Source organism: Syngnathus acus, chromosome 1, assembly GCF_901709675.1.
Source record: "Syngnathus acus chromosome 1, fSynAcu1.2, whole genome shotgun sequence".
Classification (NCBI taxonomy): Eukaryota; Metazoa; Chordata; class Actinopteri; order Syngnathiformes; family Syngnathidae; genus Syngnathus; species Syngnathus acus.
The window spans coordinates 10,552,938-10,572,440 of NC_051087.1; the positions used below are offsets into that span (position 1 = coordinate 10,552,938).

General features: G+C 39.4%; 2 protein-coding genes across 2 annotated transcripts; one reads left to right on the forward strand and one right to left on the reverse strand.

The window, feature by feature from the left end:
* Nucleotides 1-68: 68 nt before the first annotated feature.
* Nucleotides 69-1,013, forward strand: atp5md (ATP synthase membrane subunit DAPIT). Its single transcript, XM_037245944.1, has 4 exons — nucleotides 69-163; nucleotides 527-627; nucleotides 710-814; nucleotides 891-1,013. The coding sequence occupies exons 2-3, from the start codon at nucleotides 541-543 to the stop codon at nucleotides 797-799; spliced, it is 177 nt and encodes a 58-aa protein (XP_037101839.1). The 5' UTR covers nucleotides 69-163; nucleotides 527-540; the 3' UTR covers nucleotides 800-814; nucleotides 891-1,013.
* On the reverse strand, nucleotides 996-5,789 carry taf5 (TAF5 RNA polymerase II, TATA box binding protein (TBP)-associated factor). The gene is made up of 11 exons (XM_037280444.1): nucleotides 5,375-5,789; nucleotides 4,519-4,750; nucleotides 4,125-4,440; nucleotides 3,777-3,940; nucleotides 3,533-3,668; nucleotides 3,314-3,434; nucleotides 3,020-3,149; nucleotides 2,753-2,917; nucleotides 2,190-2,367; nucleotides 1,900-2,077; nucleotides 996-1,472 (listed from the first exon to the last, which is right to left on the reverse strand). Exons 1-11 carry the CDS (start codon nucleotides 5,781-5,783, stop codon nucleotides 1,258-1,260), a joined length of 2,244 nt encoding a protein of 747 aa, XP_037136339.1. The 5' UTR covers nucleotides 5,784-5,789; the 3' UTR covers nucleotides 996-1,257.
* Between the last annotated feature and the right edge of the window lie 13,714 nt (nucleotides 5,790-19,503).

A 19,503-nucleotide genomic window follows, 5' to 3' on the forward strand; every position in this document is an offset into this window, starting at 1 on the left:
ATTTCATTTGGCCAATCAGTGATCGCATTTGGTGATTGTCGTCATTTTAGACCAATAGTGACAAAGAACACAACTACTCTAAGTAGGCGGGACTTCCTTTCAATTCTAGCATCGTTGAAGGGCACAGTCTTCTCGCAATCTTGTCAAGGGTCCTCTGCTCAAAGTAATTTTACATATTTGATTTGATGGTTTCTTGTCGTTTTAACTGCATGAATGTCATCACATTCTACTCGCGTAATTTAAAAGATCAGGTTGCCTTAATACATTCGCTAGCTAACAATAATGTTGTGTAGACGGCTCACGGTTAGCTTGGTATGCTCATAAGCGTGAGTGACCATCCCGTCAATGTCAGGCTGAATGAACTGTGGTTGCAATCCTTCGCTCACAAGAAAAAACAAACTCAGACAAGTGCAGCAATTCCTGGTTTTGACACCAGTATAATTGAGCTGACATGCTAATAATGCTATAGCTGCATATAGGTGCTAGAATGAGTAATAGAACTTCCAATCCGATCTTTGTGATATAGGTTCACAAACCATCATGGGAGGTCATGACGCAGGAACGGCGCACCAGTTCACTGGGTTTGCTAAGTACTTCAACGCCTACACCATGGTCGGCAGGAGAAATGTAAGTAACCGAATCCATTGCCTGTTATGCAACTCACATTTTAATATACTGTATACATTTGCTTTATGAATTACTTTCACAGTGTGTTTTGGCCACATATGCCACCCTAGCAGCAATCGGCCTCTTCTTTAAATTGAAGCCCAAGAAACAAGCCGCAGTCACTGGGAAGTAAAATGGGTATAAACAAGTAAGTACCTCTTGACTAATTGTACCAAAACACACTTTTGCATTAGTCAACTGTATTGTGCTTGTGTCCTTTACAGATGTACAATTGATTTTTGTCTGCTGGGAGTGGAGTAGGCAGCTGGATGTGCTTGGAATATAATGTCTGCTTGGTTTCCTTATGTTATCAATAAAGACCATTGATGCCGAAAACATAAAAACAATTTTTATTTACATGTTTATCTATAAAAACACTATAATACAAAAGTGGCATTCACATGTTGAGCTGTGCGCCTAATTATTTCTAACTTAGTCATCAGTTACAATGGCACCGTATTAGGACATTGTATTTAGGTCCTCCATCACGGTCAAATTTAAGAGTTGACGAATATCAAACATTTATCATCAGAGCTTGTCACACTGTCCAAAAATATCAAAATGATTTCAAGCTAAATTCAGTTAAAAGTCTTATGGATTATAGCCACCTGCTGCCAAGAGCAGATTTCTGCGAGTGAAGTGAAGGTGAAGGACAGGTGAGGATTTAGTTGTGTAGCAGCCAAGCAGAAGCTCCTGTGAGTTATCCTGTAAATGAACGTGTCCTGTAGTTGCGGTGAAGTCGTCCGTCTCCAAATCATCGAATGCTTTCGTGGCATTCCACAGGCGAACAGTGTTATCCATAGAGCCTGCGAGACACAAGATTCATGTGTATTATACATTATAAATATACAGTGTAGAAATTAACCATCCCTGAAAAGGGAGTTGAACCCTAAATTATCACATTTATGCATTTTCTTAAATTTATTAGACACATCTCTCGATTGAAAACTAAGCATGCACTGATCTGTATATTTCTGTCACGCATGCAAAAAGCGATGTCAGCATGAAATCGGTGCCAAGACAGTGTTGCACATCTTGACCTCTATTTGTTATATCAGTTGAAACATTTGCAAATGTCTGTTTTTGCGTTGGAAAACAGCAATCAACATTTTGACCTGTTTTCTGACATGTTATGGACCAAACAGTAATTATCAATTTTAAATAATGCCCTGTCTTTTAATCTGATTCATCCATTAATTGCCAACATAATCGACATATTTATTGACTACGCACCAGAGGCAAGAATTTCACCATCCCTGCTGAACTTCAGAGAGTAGATGGTATCTGTATGGCCTTTGAGCTCTCCAATCATGAGTCCGTGACCAATGTCCCAAAGAAGAACTCTGCCATCAGTAGCCCCCGAAGCCAAAAACTTCCCGTTGGGAGAGAATGTCAGAGCATGGATTGGACCCTACAAAATGCGGTACAACGATGTTAGACTTGTCTTCCGCAACACAGATTTAAAAGACACAATACATCAAATACACATTCAGAAAAGTAAGAGTTTCAAAAAAAAAAAGTACCTTGTGACCAGTGAAGATGCGAACACAGTTTCCATTCAGGACATCCCACAGGCGGATCGTACGATCAGAAGAACCCGTGGCCACGTAATTGGAGTTGGGATGGAAGCGGGTGCAAGTGATGTCCGCCAGGTGACCAGCAAACATCCGCAGAGGTTGATAATGATCTGTAACCCACAGACTGAAGAGGGACATATTAGATGTGATTGATGATTTCTTTGGCAATCTTTTGCACAATTGAAATCGAGAGACCCGTTCTCATATGGAAAACAATAACAAACCGATTACGCTCATGTTGTTTCTTAATGCGCTGGTCAAACTTTTTAATATTTGCCAGAGGTGTAAGAGAAGGAAAGTTGGCAAAATTGCTCCACCCTATTGTGAATGAAAACGCTGGTTTCAACTACAAAAAAATACTTAAAAACAAAATCAGATAAACTCAAATTATCAATAAATTCCATTAATTCACCAGTCTGAGAGTGGATCTTTGCACCTGCTTCAAGGTGTCACACAAACATGATTGATCTTCAAAATGGGTGAGGCAAACATGTGTCCACAATTCTTACCGGGCAACTCTGTCATGTCCCCCGGAGACAAAATAGTAGCCATGAGGAGAAAACTGGGTGTCCCACACAGGGTAGTTGTGGCCTTTGTAGCCCACCAGGCAGGTGAAGGTTTGGAGACTCCACAGCCTCACTGTGCCATCTTCAGAACTCGACAGCAGGTAGTTCCTAAACGTGCACCTCAGTCGTTATTACACGGATCATATAGTGCTCATGTCTTTTGTGCCGAAGCAGATCATTCAGGACGGCAGGGGTATCCGTGCTTTTTACCTGTCTGGGCTGAAGCTAATACCATAAACAGGACCACTGTGCCCGTACAGGAGCTTGGACTCGCTCGCTGTCTTTTCATCCATGATCCTCTCCAGTACATCATCTGACTCTTTATCAATCAGGTTTAAGTCTTTGGCAAGAGAAACAATGCCAAGTTAGCTCCATTGCACAAAATACTTTGCCTGATGATCAAATCTTGGCCCGCGATACAACTGTTAGGCAAACTATTGGCGCTGGGCCAATCTTAGTTTCCAACTGTTTTTTTTGCCGACTGCTATTGTTTACTCACTGTACCTGCTGCAGACTTGACTTTGCGTAGTTTTTTCGGAGTGACACTCCACACTCTGACTGAGGAGTCAGCGAAGCCTCCTGCAATTAAACTGGAGTCATCCGTGAAGTCTACAGCAGTTAAACCCTGCAGGAAACATTGAGGAATAAATCAGGATACAACAATTGAGTTTATGTTTACCGGACTTGAACTCCGACTTGAAAGTGAGTAGAAGAGATTCAGACCTGGTATGCGTTGAGAAAAGAGTAGAAGCAAACAGAAGGGAGGTTATCTGGTCCCAGTCGGATCCTCTTGGTGGCCTCCTTCATGTACATGATTTTGTCCAATTTGTCCGAGTCTTTTAGTTCCGGAAGAGGTATCCTGAGAAACACAGTGCACTTTTCAGGAAATGCAGGAGGCTTGCATTGACGCTCGAAATAGTTTCAATAAAGTGAATCTTTTCTAAAACAATGACAAAGGAATCTATACCTTGTTTGTGATGGTGCATTGGGATCCTGCTTCTTGCTCTTGGAGCCCATGCTGTCCTTTTTAGGTTTCTTCTTCTTGGGTTTGCCCTCCTCGTTCTCTGCTTCCTCATCCTCATCATCGAGCGGCAGTTCGATTTCCGGTTCCTTAAGCAAGCCATAAAAAACCTGGAAGGAGGTGAATAAAAAAATCAGTTGGCAGCCTGTTACAACAGGTCTACTATTTAATTAGTACTTTTCAGACAAATTGAATTGTATTCAGTATGTGTGTTACTCGCTTATAGACAGACTACTGACTTAGAGAAAACTATTTTAATTCTTATCTTTTAGGCTTTATGAACAACATGCTAACCTTTGCCTTATTGGCCTCTCTCTTGCCCTCTCCAGCCAAACTACCAGACATGGCATCGATCTGGCTCTTGCTTCGTGGCATGCCATCAAAGATGTCAATGTAGAGGTGCTCTTGGATGATATTCCAGATCTGGTTGTTCTGGCGCTCTTGCAGGTGCCTCTTGAGCAATTGGTAGGAGTCCCGAGAGATGCGCAGGACAAACTTGCTGGTGCGAAAGTCGAGCAGAGTCTCGTTGCCTCTCATGTGCTCCCTTTTTGTCAAACCTGACAAGACTTGAAGGTCATCTCTGTAATAACATTCTTGATCCCCGCTAAACCTGAGATGGGTGGGCAGCAGGTTATTAAAATGGCAAGCGCAATAGGAAAACAAAACAAATAATGACAAGAAAACTCACTTTTCAAAAAACGCCTTGGCTTCATTCTCATGGTTGTTGTATACCAGTTCCAGGTACATGTGCACAAAGAGTGGGTAGAAAACCTGGGACAGTTCTGCTCGATGACAGTCCAAAACTGTCTCTATAAACTTTTTTAAGCCGTTGTAATAAACCTCATAGAGAGTTGGGTCTCCCTGTTGGCTGTAAGCAGATAAAACTACACTCACATCTGGTTGGTCCTCTGCAGGTGGAGCTGAAACACAAGTTAGTATTCAATATTAGCATATAATATATAGTATAATAAAAACGCCTGCAGTCACTGGCAAATCAACTGGACTGCAAATCGAAATACTTAGGAAGTTAGCAACTCTAATCAAAGTAGAAATGAACTTTCTTTCATTCAAATTTATAGTTCATTTGCCTTCGTTCGTCCATGAGTCTAATTTAAAAGTCCAACACATTCAAGCATAGTAGTTATTGTAAAACAGATGAATTTGTTGGTTGTGTTTGTTGAAAAACATATGGGAAAGGCACCTTTGAAAAAAATAATCGCATATTAAATCGCAAAATGGGGGTGGTGCTAAATTAGATTATTTTTCAAAATCGTCTACCCCGAATTTTTGTCTATTCGCATACATCTAATGGGCTGTACGAAGGAAAAAAATATTAAGTATTATTGGCTACAGTCCACCTCAAATGAATGGGACATAATATCCTCTGTGTAGAACTAAATGAATGCACAGAAATCGAAATGTGTATGAGGGATACTAAATATTATTACAAAAATAGTACGTATAAGATCATACACGTTAGTGTTTCGTAAAATGGAAATCACAAAACAAAACAAAATCTTTGTGTGCAAAGTTGTATCACGCACCTTTGACTGGCGCCTGAGTTTCGGAAGAGGATGTCACTCGGCTCAGTAGAGAGTTGGCATCTAGAGCTCCTTCTTCCACCGTTCCTGATGCACCTCCAGATACCGAGGACGTATCACCAGCCTTGGAATCGAAAAAATCCTGCGGTAATCCAGCTTCTCGACGCAAAATGTCGACAGACTCGGACAGTTGGTTCTTTTTAAGGAATTGCAGAATTGCCAGCAGCGTCTGCTTCTCTTCCAGGGTTCCTGTTGCGGCTTTGTTACTTCCAACCGAAGCACCGGACACTGGGGACGCAGAAAGTACCCTTCCATCATTTGCGTTGTTGTTTACGACGGCATCAACGGGTGGTTCCGTTTTAATGTCCTTTATTTCAACAGCGTCGGCCATACCGCCTTGTACGGCCGCCATTTTCGAAATGAACTGCGCATGCGCAATAGTACCAAAAGGTAAAGCCCTCGTGATGCAACATATTACCATTTGATTGGCTATCTATGCGGTATGTCAATACAAGACACCGCTATGGTCACATGCCACAATGCCCTTAAAAAATCACTATCCCATCCTGCAAAGTGAGTTACGCGATTTGTTTTTGAACAATGTGCAAAGACTGAGTAATGCATAGTTTTTTTTTTTTCATGTCTGAGGTATTAGGACAAAGGTTTAAAACATTAATTTACACAAATATGATATATAAAAAAGCTTAAACATGGTATTTTGTCATCTCTTGAAGATGTTGCAGGAATGTAAAGCTCTGAAGTTGGAAAATGAATTGAAAAGGTGTGTATCTTGTGTTGGAGTCTCAATATGTAGTGTTATTATCATTTTTTTTGTACTTCTTCCCTCTCCTTTCAGCATGTAAACTTTGTTGAACTATGATATGTATATGTCTTTCCTCTAAATATTTATTTTTATCTTGTAATGTGTTCACCTAAATTACTTTGTGTATGAAGTGCGCTATAGAGATTCCTTCATTTCTTATAAGTAATAATGGAGGTACATACTTAACCTGAGCTTAAATGAAGTTTTAGCTCACTGTCTCAGCGTGTAATTTATGTTTACATATTTTATGGCATGTTCCATTTCATACCAGGTGGGGGCAGTTTAGTCACACATCACCCATTCCCACCCACCACCCCAGCCCCAACACAATGACCTTCTTTACAAAGGTGTCAAAGGGGGAAAAAAGCAAATGCTGTCATCCATTTCTAAACAGATCAATATTTCACCAGGTGAAATTCAGCCAAGTCATCACATTTATTCCAACACACCATTCTTTTGTCACCCTTTCCAGTCAACATATTACGTGCGTTTTTTCTTGTGCATTTTACTTCTTAAAATTGGAAAATTCAGTTTTATTGTACATTATTTCATTTTGTTTTCAACTTAATGCATGCAGTAACTCAGCACTCTTGATTTTTCAGTATCATGCAAATATTTTCGATGACACACACAACCACTTCATATAGATTCTTTATACATGCACGCATATCCAAGGTTATTATATGTGTGCATTTACTGCCTCTCATGTTCAAACTACACGCTATGGGACAAAAGAGGGTTTTCAGCCCAAGCGGTAGGGTGTTGTATAACATTGCAGGGGGGGTCTCAGTGTGCTGGAGAGATGGGGGTTGTGGGAGACACGCAAACATCAGCAATTCAGGGCGTGGTCAGAGCATACCCTCTCTTTAGGTCGTCCATTAAAAAAACAGATTAGCTATGGTAATATCATTTTTCCGATTGCAGTTTTGCATTTAAATCTAAAAAATGTCCCAAGAAATCAAGGACAGGCTGATGTGAGATTTTTTTAAAATAAATAGAAGCAAACATTTACACACAAATGAATCACTTTATAAAGCACTGCGATCCACAGCACCGCATCTGAAAGCACATATCCTGCAGAAATGAAAAGGAGGTATGTTAATAATAAATGTAAAACAATGTATTCCCAATTTTCTTTTGAGGGGTAAAGGGGAATTACGGCTGGAACTCTGTGTTCTGAATTGTCAATACAGTATGTGGACATTGAAAATTGATTGAGCAGTCATTCCATGTTATGTACAACTGCTCACATGGTCTTCATGAAAACCAAGAAATGGCTGAGGGAGGAGGTGAGAGGCACGTGTTCATCCGTCCCCTCCCTTCACACCTCACTGGTGACTTCACTGCATGTTGCCTCGTCTTTCTGTCTTTATCTGGAGGCAGCAGGGTGTGGCGTCATCCAGCACTGTCAGCTTTGTACACAAAACAGAAATTACAGCCACTTCTTAAAATTCATCTCAATTTATGTAAACATAATATCTTCAGATTATAGAATTCAATCATGTAAATAAGCAAATGTGCACTATGAAATCTTGTTCAAATTAAGAATGTCCTCTATGAAATAGTTGAGGGTCAAGAACAAAAATATACGATCTAGTATCCAAATTGAGGCATATCTCAAAGTATATTTTATGCCCATAGGCTGTGAAATATTTATAATCCAAGCTGCGCAGAACAATGTGTGAGGATGCAGATCTTGTGGGGGCACAGGGTAGGGCGTGGCAGGACTACAGAGCTTTTATTTCTGTTCCATCTTGCAGTGATAAGAGGTGCTGCATGCATGTGCCGCATGATGGTCACTTTAGACCAATTCATCGTTTTCACGCTATCAGTTCATACTTCCATGCATCTGTCATTTGTGCGTGAATTACAATTTGTCGACATTGCCATTATATTATCTGGAGGATTTCCCACCGCTTTCTTTGTTTGGATGTTTTCCAGATAACCAATGTGATGACAATCAAACTCAGCTTCCCTGCAACTCACCAAGTTTTGTTGCGTGATGTTTTTATAGCAGCAGAGCTTGGCAGACTGGTCAGAGAAACTCAACTGTCATGCTTACAAGCAAATTTAGGTGGTGCATTAATTTGCGCCTTTTGGAATATACTCTGGCTGCAGGTCTTTGAACTGTAAACGGTCAGGCAGCGCAACTGAAACCCCCTGTGGTGATGCAGGTGTAAATAATTCATAAGCTGAGACTCAGAAGAGAGAGAAATTGCTCAAGTAGAAGAGAGGAGCGAAAGAAGTGGTGGGGAGAGGCTGCATAGTGGGTGGGGGTCAGGGGATAGGAAGGGCGGGGCATCTGGAGGGAGGCAATGCCGTGCTGAAGGTGGGGTACCCTCAGAAACCGTGAGAAGACGAAATGCTGAAATGAAGCAGCAAATAAGAACAAACTGTCCACGAGTCTCCAGTGTGATGATTTTTTTTTTTTTTTTAAAGAAAGGTTCCTTTATCATTGGAGCCTTTTTTTGTCAGTTTCTTTCTCTGACATGCAGTACAAGGAAATGCAGTGGTGGTCTTATTTGTCTCTGTATGTGCATGAAGAAAAATTAGAGCCTATTGCGCACCCAGGCAGAATAATGGGTGTGACGGCAGAGCACTGGCACAGGAGCTTCTATTTGGGTGATGAAATGTAAGGGTCTGCATTATTCATTACTGACCCAACTGGAGAAGGGGATCCTGCACGAAGGTTGTCGACTGTCAGCCTTAAAGGCAGGCTAGCAAGAGCGTGCCCTTACAATAGCTGGGAAGAAGAGGAAGGGCACATGTAGCAGTAAGGGTACATGTAGCAACATGACAAGTGACTGCCATCTTAGTGGCATTTTCTTCAAAACAATGAGCACTTAAAACACTTAAGTAAATAGTCCTTATTAAAAAAAAAGATGAACAAACATGTACACCCTTAAAATGCTGGGTTAAAAACAACCCAATTTGGGTTAGAAATGGACCAAATTCCTAGGTTGTTTTTGCTCAAAACAAAACAATGCAATAATTTTTGTCTTTTTTGCAAAACAACCCAAGAAGTTGGGTCAATTTGACCCAATTGGTCGATTTAATTTTTAACCCAGCAGTGTAAAGGATATACAGTATATGAGTTATTTTACTCCCAATATTGTTCTTACAATGGACGGTGGTCTTAAAGTGGACTCACGCTAACAGTAACTATGTTAAAAAAACCTCAGTTCTGGTGACGTCACACAATCTGTATAATTTCATTATTAATTTGCAGTGCCCAATTATACGAGTGAAAGAATTACCATCCATTTGTGCACAGCTCTATTAGTATTTATATATGCAGTATATGCACAGTTGCATGATTGCAATCATTTAGAAAAAAAAATAGAAAAATTAAAGAATCATCATAAACCATGGTTTATGAATGGTTTATGATGATTCTTTCATTTTTTTATTTTTCTATTTTTTTTTTTCAAAATATTATTTGTACATTTTAAAGAAACATTGACTTGATAACAGACAATACACACGTACACACGCACGCACGCACACACACTATTTATTTTTTCATAAACAAACATAATTCTTCTAATAGTGCACAAAAGTTATTAACATGCATTTAGTGTCAATTTGTGCTGATTTCAGCAGGGTAGTTGCAGTGGCCACTGAGCTCTAAATGTGTGAATACATTTATGAAAAAAACAGATAATAATTGATAATAAATTATCGGTTTTCTTTTTCAAGGGTGGAAGCTGTATTAAGTGAAAAAACTGGAGGACACCTCTTGAAGGACATTTAGGATAATTAACTGGCTGATAAAGGTCGGCACACATATTTGATCAATTTGTAAAACCCAAACCTAGTCTTGAGCTCCTTGGATGTTTAATCTTAGAGCACCTCTACGTTGAAGGTTATCGGTCCGTTTGGGTTGGAAGGTAATAGGGTGGATTATGGAAGATTTACTCATTACATTGCCTTAGCTAAATGAAATAGATTTACAAAAATCATCTAAATGCTCAAAAGTTCATCGTGTTTTAATGACAAAAACAAGAAGAGGATGTTTTCCTTTGTTACAGCCAGTCCTTGTCACCAGAGGGACGGGCAGGTGGACGGGCTGATGGGAATGTCCTCCGGGAGTGACTCCTCTGGCAGACAGACGTGTGGTTGCATATGCGCAGCCTGGTAAGATGAAAAGGAGGACATTTCACACATTGAAGCACACGCATACTAGATCGTAAGTGTTTCTAGACCTGCCTGTGTACCGCATCGAGCTTCAGCTATAATAACAAAATATCTCAAATGGCAACAACTGATCTACATTATTAGTTTTATGTCTGAATTGAGTTTAGACATGTACGATGGTTTCAAATCAGAACTATGTTTCCATATTGCTTTTATATCTTTCAGTCATTGGTTTGTACAATTAACAAATCAGAGTAATCAGCCATGTGCCTGACAAATAATGGGTTGTCATCAACCTCTGAGAGCATGTAATTATAGTGGAGAAAAAGCCAATTGCTGTGTATTAGCATTTTCTGCCATTTTAGATCCAATAACCAACAGTGACATCTCATTCTCCCAGCTCGCCCCACCCCTCTAATATGTAATTGAAGCAAAAGCTAGAAAGCCCATCCGTCTCTTTATAAGGTTAAATAAACTGCGGTCACAATCTGTAGCCTCACATGCTCATCTTCTAACTTTAGGCTCATTGTTCTCAGATCATGTATGGAGCAATCAGTTGACCAAGACCACCACTTGAATTTGCGCTCTTTCCCCATCTAAAGCCTTGTTTCCATTTCCAATCAGTCCCGTAATTACCTGTCCTTCCCCGTGCCTCCTTAACCGACAGGTTGTCTACTTCCATTTGTCTTTGCATAAGCTCCTCACTGACAAAAAACTCAATTTATCAGAATATATTATTTCCGAACGATTTGCTGTCTATTGCAGCCAGTGAACCAGAAATCCATGGACCAAATTTCCCACAAATGTTGTTTCTGCCCAAGACTACGCTGACAAAAACAGAATGATATTGCCATGAAAGTTACGTATACACACATGTAAAATAATCATAAAGAACACTACAGACATCAATTTAATATTCAAATTAGAAAAGAAGCTAACAGCACTATCAAAGTGTCGACTTTATAAAAACTATATTCTGAGCCTTACTCCAAACTTCGGAAACTCCCTTACATGTGTGCATACAACTGCACTGACCCCAACAACATGACATCTAATGAGATCCAACACAAGAGCGGTATCTAAAACTCTACCTCGTCAAAGTTTATAATGTTTAAAATTGTGAGTCTAGCGTTACAAAACGGCGTAAGATACTAAGACTCGGTCTAAAATTCCAGATTCGTGTGCAACTAAATGACTGCAATGCACTTAATTAAACTTGACAGTTATAATATCAATAAAAGTTACTATATTTACTAAGACATCTTTTTTTTTTAAACACCTCATACTTATTAGACTGAACAAGTTGTCAAAATATTGTGGCTGATTCATGTACCCAGATGAGCCATAAAAAGCCTCTCTCCGTCGACTAGGCAGGCCATACAAGCGTTTCAACTGCTTTTTAATTAATAGCTGATCTGGGTGTATTGATCTCACTATGTGGTGTCAGCTTACATCCACAACAAGACATAAGCATTTGCACACTTCTGTTCAGCCCCGTAATGGTGGTAAGTAAATATTTTAGCAGATGACTTGCCAGACTTGCCTTTTAACCCCAAGAGCAAAAAAAAAAAGCTTTAATTATGGCCGTGTCAAGGTAATGGAAAGCTTAGTGTTTTGTAGTCGCTCAATCGCTGTTTATGTGTGTGGAGTGACACGGTACAGTATATCAGCCTTTGGGCACACTGCCAGAAGGTGTAAGCACCTCTGCAGTCAGTGCTCAGGAGATGGAAGAGCAGGGAAAGAGAGAGAGAAAAACACACCCATGCTGTAGTCCTGGAGATGAGACGCTATGGGACTAATATGAATGTAATGCTGCTGAAAAGCAGTTGGAGCAAAGATAGCAAACTTTAAAAATTGATTCACTCATCTGATGGATTCAAATCATTAAACAGACTTTCACAAAATATATATCAGTAAATTTGTTATTTAGATTTTCAAGTCCTCCATTACACTTACATGTTATGTCACGAGACACATGACAATTACTCTCTGGGAATTTTTTCTACAAGAGGTTTTTGCTGTTGTTATTTTTCCAGACGTGTTAATTTTGTCCGTTCACATAGCGGAACATTTGTGTTTGATTCACAAGTTAATTGCTCATAAACTAAAGGAATATCCTTGGTCTTTGTCACAAGGTCAGAGGCACATCTGGCAATTATCCCCATCCTTTAACTGAAGGGTTTTTTTTACACTCAGTTAACCACACTACTGCAACGCCTTCAATCAATGGCAGATGATTAATGAAGACATAAAATATGCATGATTGTCTTTATATTAATTCAGAAAACAACAGTTAATCCAGGTTTCCTTCAAGCCAATGTAGTTGTTTTAATCTCACATTCCTGGAAAATTCCTGACTAATGTCTTGTAATCACCCTGCACGCCCCCATGACAAGCAGGTTCGACAAAGCGACTCACTTCCAGAGAAGCAAATCAGCAGCAATCCATCGCTAATCATTGCTTCAAGCTCGAAGATACTATCACCTCAGAGAGTGAAGTGATGACAAGCAACCCTCTGTGACAGCTCAAGAAAGACCACATTATCACTGCCTATGCATTAAGGCCAAAGAATTGCTAATGGGACAAAAATGTAGACAATTTGGTGAAAGGAATATGAATGCAGGTAAAGTCAAATCAATCATCTATCAATTTAAATGTATCTTAATTCGATAAACTTAATCCCCAAATGATCAATACCTACACACTAAAAAAACATCCATCCATATATTTTCTGAAACGCTGTATACTCAAGAGGGTTGCGGGTGTTCTGGTGCCTATCCCAGCAGTTTTCTGCGGGGTACACCCTGAACTGGTTGTAGGGCACACATAGAATTTAGAAATAAAGAATAGGGGGCAGCAGACCCACATGTTTTTTCATCACAGTTTTTTTTTTTGCCTCTTTGGCCGGCATGCAGATTAATATAAAACAAGGTCATGATAGCGATTTGTTGGATTAACTTCAATTCCTGCAAGCGTAATACATCTGTATTTGCTGAACAACTATTCACAAAGCTTTCCCGTGATGCTGCAGCATGTTGTTCTCAAAACTATCATTTGAATCCTTCTTCGTTGGGCACAAATACCTGATAAAAGACGCACATTTACAATCCATACATTCAAGTGCAGGGGAGTCACCAGATCTGTTTTAATGGGTCACGTGCCCCAGTATCAGGCTCGGACTGGCCAGTATGGCCAGAGACGGAAGAAAAAAAAAAATCTCGCAGTATGTCGCACCCTCAGTGTTTCCCTACATTCATTAATTTGCGACAAGCTCATGCCAGACGCTCGCTTCCCTTGCCCTCCTCCTCTAATCCCCGACTTGTCCTCCTGCTGGGGAATGGGCCCCACTTCTGACAGACGGCTGATACTGGTTTATATCAATGACACTACCCTAAAAAGTCATTGCAATGACTCGTGGGGCATCTGAGAGTAAAACCCCCTCCCCACACCTATCTAGCACGTGTGTTGAAAATAAGTCAATAGCTAATAAAAATGTATGGAGCAAATGTATTGATCAGGTCACACACACAAAAGGAAGAAAAAATAACAAGAAGATGAAGAAAAAAACAAAGAGATACTGGTGTTTTGTATGTTACATAAGAATATAGAGCTTTCAATTTGTCCAACACCAACGGGCGTGTCACACTGTTGACTTGCACATTACTAGTACACATTAAACAGCAGACCGACAGATGAGACAAAAGAATATGCACAGTATCTGTTTGAATTTGTTTACACAGAATTATTATATTCTATTATTAGTCATGGTGCAAGTTAGTCCTGTTCTGACAATGCACATTTTTCGATTAGCAGTACAACGCAGTTGTTGTCAAACACCAACGTTAATTTCTCCACCAGCTTGGTCTGTCCAAACTGTTACTAATCTGTGTTTGGGATAGAAAGGGATTACAAATATCTCCAGGGGATTTTGTGATAGAGACCAAATATTACATTGAACAAAATTCTAACATGAGGCATTGGAGTCGGCACTGCAAACAGCTGCTCATTATTCCATACAAATCTCAGTGTTTTATTTGGCAAACGTCGTTTTATATGAATTTATTAAAGCAAGCTGATCAATTCTAATTATAGCATGCTCCGACTGATATTTCGTGGACCAGCAACCAGCAAATGGTCAGGATCGTTATCCAGCTCCAGCAGACTTTGCTGATTGTCTGATCAGGTGTACTGCAGCAGGGAGATATTTATAAATGTCCAGAAAATCGGCCCCCGAGGACCAGCATTCAAGACCCCTGCCCTAGGCTAACAACCTCTCCAGGAGCTAATCAGAGTCAGGATTCAACCATTCAGACCACTATGGAGAAAACAATGGGACAACAAATGGGATGGGTAACCTTGACTGGCTGTGATTGTTATGGATGCCCAGCAAAATAATCAAATTGATTTAAAATAAATTGCCATGTCACAGTCGTTGGAAGACGCCATAGTAGAATCCCTAAATACACACAATGCATCTTCTCTAAATGTGTTTGGTTGTTATTCACTCACTGCATGATGAAAGGGGGGGGTGCCTGTCTAACACCTCCCCCATCAGCAACCCCCACGTCTCAGCTGTCCAGTGGGTGTTTGAAGTCCATACAGTGTGGACATTTGTCAATAGGATGGCCTTTGGAGGCAGGTCTTCTTTATTTCTCAGTTCTGACTGCATAATGCACTTTGCATAGCAATGGGGGTGTTCATTCTTTGCTTATGTGAAAATATGCATGACAACAAATTGAGGACAATTGAAAAACAATATGTACGTCTGCCTATTCATAAAAAGGTGTTTAAAATATTCTAGCTTTACATCAATAATAAACATGCTGATTGTCATAAGGGATGCATTTATTTCAAATTGATATTTCAGTTTTATAGTTTGGCTTGTTGCGTAATCACAGTGCATCATTCTGAGAGGACATATTCATACCATATTATAGACAAGTTGATTAATTAATCACCTTTTGTAAATGTGACAGAATGTTAAAGATGTGGTCAATTGCAAGATCAATGCATGCAATAATAGAAGCCAATTTATCAGAAAATCAATTCTTTGTCTGTTGCCAAGCGCACACAGTTAACATATTTTATTCCCGAGCTACAGAAAACAGCAACAGTATGTTTGGGGTGATATAAGCAATTTCCAGCTGATTGTAGACATCACTTCCCATTTCATAATATTATAATTGCTGCTTTAATGTGCATTATGATTTATTATTATATCACCCTTCTGTCTGTTTACCCTTTGTCCATCTCTTGTCCCTCTAACGCTGAAGCCCTTATTCATATATAGATTCTATATGAACTATACTGATTTGAATTATTAGGATGGTGTAATATTGCTGTCTTTGTATGCTTGTTATTGGTGTGAAGTGAGTAATATGTATTTTCATTGGCAGTGGTCTATTTGTCCAAGGTGACCTGGTATATTTTGCCAGAACAATTGCTGACCCTCTCAGATCTTGAAAATCAATCATCACGGTAAAACAGGGATATAATTAACCTTAGTCTATTGTAGTGTTCTCCCGGGTTCATCTCCCCTGCACATCTGCTTCAATCAGCCCAAGAACCATATGAGCAAAGTCTTTTACTGACCAGTGGGAATTCATTTTGCCTTGAGTGTTAGAATGAACTATAGAGTGACTGTCAAACAGCATGAAGAATTTCTAACATTGTTTTATCAATGAGTTTATGAAACAGTCCCTGCAGCAGCAAGATTAATGAGAGAAGATGATGCACTTTGACCTCACCCAGTTTCACATCTGTCCAGACACACAGGAAATTAGTGATCAAGATGATGAAGTATTGTTCCGCATCGAAGCTAATAATACCATCCCTTATTTAACGCCCGGGATGAAATCTGCAGAAGGAGCCAAGACAACGATTAAGTAATTTCAATATTTCAGAAGATTAAAATAGCCAAAGCCAAGGAGCTCTCATTGTACTCTGTAACTTCTGTAACTTCACTTTTGCACTACCAAGGTTGTAATCTCATTCTGCACCATGAAGGTTGGGGTTAGATTTATTGTATTTTTAGTCTTTGAATTTTGTTCGGATCTAAAATGCTGTGTCATGGTCTGCAGTTCAAATTGAAACTCCTGAAATAGCTCAGCTGCTCTATTATGAATAAAGGCAGCAGCAGTAACATCAGCACTGCCGAATAGGCTGAATGATGCACGAATTTTACCCATCTCAATCCCAGAGTCTCGAAACATGTACTGTCGGCTACTCTATGCTATGTAAATGCTATGCTGTGAAAACTCAGAATAAATGGCCGATGCCAATCTCTATGTGTCAACCCTGTAAATGAGTGATGGCCCATCCAGGTTCCACCTCTCTGTTAGTCATCTGACATAGACTCCCATTTCTCTACGACCCTGAACAAGCAAGCCGTCCAGAAAATGACTGGATGGATGCATCGAACATGACTGGCACATTTACAGTATGTGCAGAAATGTATTATTATTATTATTATTATTATTTACATATGAAAAGTTGACACACCCTTTCAACTTCTACAGCATCTACATGCAACATCCCTGTTGGTTAACCTTGTTTTGCAAGTCCTGTACCCTTCTCAACCTTCTCCAAAATAATGAGTCCCATCTGATTGGCAAGGACCCTACAGAACATCTTGCACAGTGTCAGTCAGTTCATTTGTTTTACTGTAGAATGAAAATATTTAGGTTTGACATCAAACAATGAATATAAGACATTTCAACTTTTATTTGCAGGTACTTGCATACTGTGATAAACATCTTGAAAGTTAAAAAAAAATACTTTATCAACATGCATGGCATATGCCCTTGGTACACAAACCCTTACTGAAAAGTGGCGTGTAAAATAGAAGAATGAGCCAGAAGTGGAAAAACAGGGTCTGTATATGCCTGATGTCTCTCAATCCTATATGACAAAATAATGTGACAAATGACAAAATAAAATTGCAGCAAGTAACAACAACAAGGACCGAGCCCAAAACACAGTTCCAACCAGTCACAATATTGTCCATTACTTTATTACTGTCAGATTCGAGTTATTTCCGTGATCACTGTTAATCTTTCATTAACAGAGAATAATAACTTTGTCCTCATGTGTAATACCATGCAACATTGTCCATCTACTGTATAGGTCAAGAAGCAGGATGAGAAATTCCTTTCTTCAGAGAAAATAATCTTCCACCAACCTTCCACCAGCCTGTTTGTGCGGCTCTGCTGCCTCTGCTATTATTAGCACAAGGGGGGGGGGGAGTGTGACGGCTTGATTAACAAGGCGGATCACACGGCCTGCCTCAACATGATGCAGCACTTTATGTGAGGCAAGGAAATCGTTTAAGGAGGAGGTGATTATTTGCAAAATGCATTTTTGAAGGTAAATATTGGATGTACTCAGGTCAAGACTTGAATGTCAAATGTCTAATGTGCTCCTAAGCCTCTTGTTCCCCTTTTGTGTTTGTGCATTAAGCCTCACTCCAGACCTCTCTTGCTCTCAAAGCCGTCCCTCCCTAAGCCTGCCACAGCAGAGGGATGCTAGCAACAGATTCCAAGGCAACAGCAGCAAATTAACACTTTCTTTACTGGCACAAAGACAGAAATTAAAATGAAGGTCTGTCATTCGAACATATAATAGGATGGCTCATATGAAATGCTCTGCCCCTGCATTTGAAGAAGCATTACATTGTTTTATATTAAGTTTGTACTGCATTACATCACTTTGAGTCTCACGTCTTTTCACTCTTATAAGAGTGTGAGTTTGAAAGAATGCAATGTAAGTTCACCAACCAAAGTTTATGTTTGCTAATTTTAGTGGTGACAGGTAATGAGGCTGACTGTTTTCCACTTGATTGTGTGATGTCACTGTTACGCGACCGATTTAAAAAAAAAAAATGTCTATCTTGTTCTGCATGGTTGAACTTTAATTTCTGTTACGAACCCAAACGTTTTTGGTTCAGAAATATTTGATGAATCTAATTAGTTGATGTCAAGGCATTCTTGATTTCATTTATTTCTTTACCTTGGCAACATCATCATTTGTCAAGTCAAACATATTTATACAGCCCTTAATCACAGAAACGTCTCAAAAGGCTTTGCGTGTCCCACAGTTCACAAATCTTAACATCTAATCTTAATCCCCAGGAGTGCAAGGAAAAAAACAAAGAACCAAAAACCATCTTGGCGGGGGAAATATGAATTATTATACCATATCCTGTTATATATGAACCTGTCTGCAGCACACTCACACATACTGCTACACAGAGCACTCAACTTGGATATTCAGGATTAGGAAAAAAGTAAATACATAGTCAAATATATTCACAGTTAATTTCTGCAGACAGATGAGTCTGACCCTCAGTATTATCAGTGGTGTTGCCTCACACAGACACTGATCACCGAATGGACCATAAAACATCTTCATGAGCATTGTCTAGCAAAAGGGAGACTGGAAAAACAGATTCCAAAATTATAACCAGACAGAGAGTAATTACAGCCATGCTGCACATTCGGAAATAGAGTCTACCTTGGTAACAGAGTTGCCAACAATAGCACATTCTTATTTAAAAGGCTCCACTCAGCAAAGAAAACATGCAGGTAAGATCTGGAGTGCGAACATGATGAAAAATGTCTCAAGTAAATGCTGTTAAAGTGGAAGTCCAAAATCTTCTGATTAATTTTGCATTTGTAGAATAGGAATTGAGTACCAAAAAATACCTCTGGGGTAATTTCACCACTTGCTGTCGACTGCAAATGACATCGCAGTGCTTAGTGCTGAGCTTGTAAACACCACATGGCCAAATCCAGAGAACAGGTAAGCTGTGATCCTTTTTAAAATTCAAGCAGCGGTTCTGCAAAAAAAACCTCAAGATCAATGGATGCAAAACTTGCAAAGCTGCTATCAAGTAAGAGGTTGTATGTTTAAATGGAATTTATTAAAGATGTTTTCGATAGAAATAGTTTTGGATACCTGCAAATACATCCTCCTGATGCAGAAAATTCATCTGATGACTATTTTCTATTTTTACAACCTATAAAATGTCTGAAAACACTGCTGTGCATAATAATTTCGAACAGTGCATTTGAACAAAAAACGTGTTTTCCTCTTTTTTTTTGTTAAATAAATGCTGTTATGATTAAGAGATTGGGTTATAAACATTGAAATCATTATCTAACAGTTGAACATT

What these genes read in the sequence shown, in the direction of transcription:
- atp5md (XM_037245944.1), top strand. Translation starts at nt 541, where the DNA reads ATGGGAGGTCATGACGCAGGAACGGCGCACCAGTTCACTGGGTTTGCT. An exon ending in CCATGGTCGGCAGGAGAAAT is followed by an intron (nt 628 to 709) that starts GTAAGTAACCGA and finishes TTACTTTCACAG; the next exon opens with TGTGTTTTGGCCACATATGC.
- taf5 (XM_037280444.1), bottom strand. Translation starts at nt 5,783, where the DNA reads ATGGCGGCCGTACAAGGCGGTATGGCCGACGCTGTTGAAATAAAGGAC. An exon ending in GAGAGGCCAATAAGGCAAAG is followed by an intron (nt 3,941 to 4,124) that starts GTTAGCATGTTG and finishes ACCTCCTTCCAG; the next exon opens with GTTTTTTATGGCTTGCTTAA. An exon ending in TGGTGAAATTCTTGCCTCTG is followed by an intron (nt 1,473 to 1,899) that starts GTGCGTAGTCAA and finishes TGTGTCTCGCAG; the next exon opens with GCTCTATGGATAACACTGTT.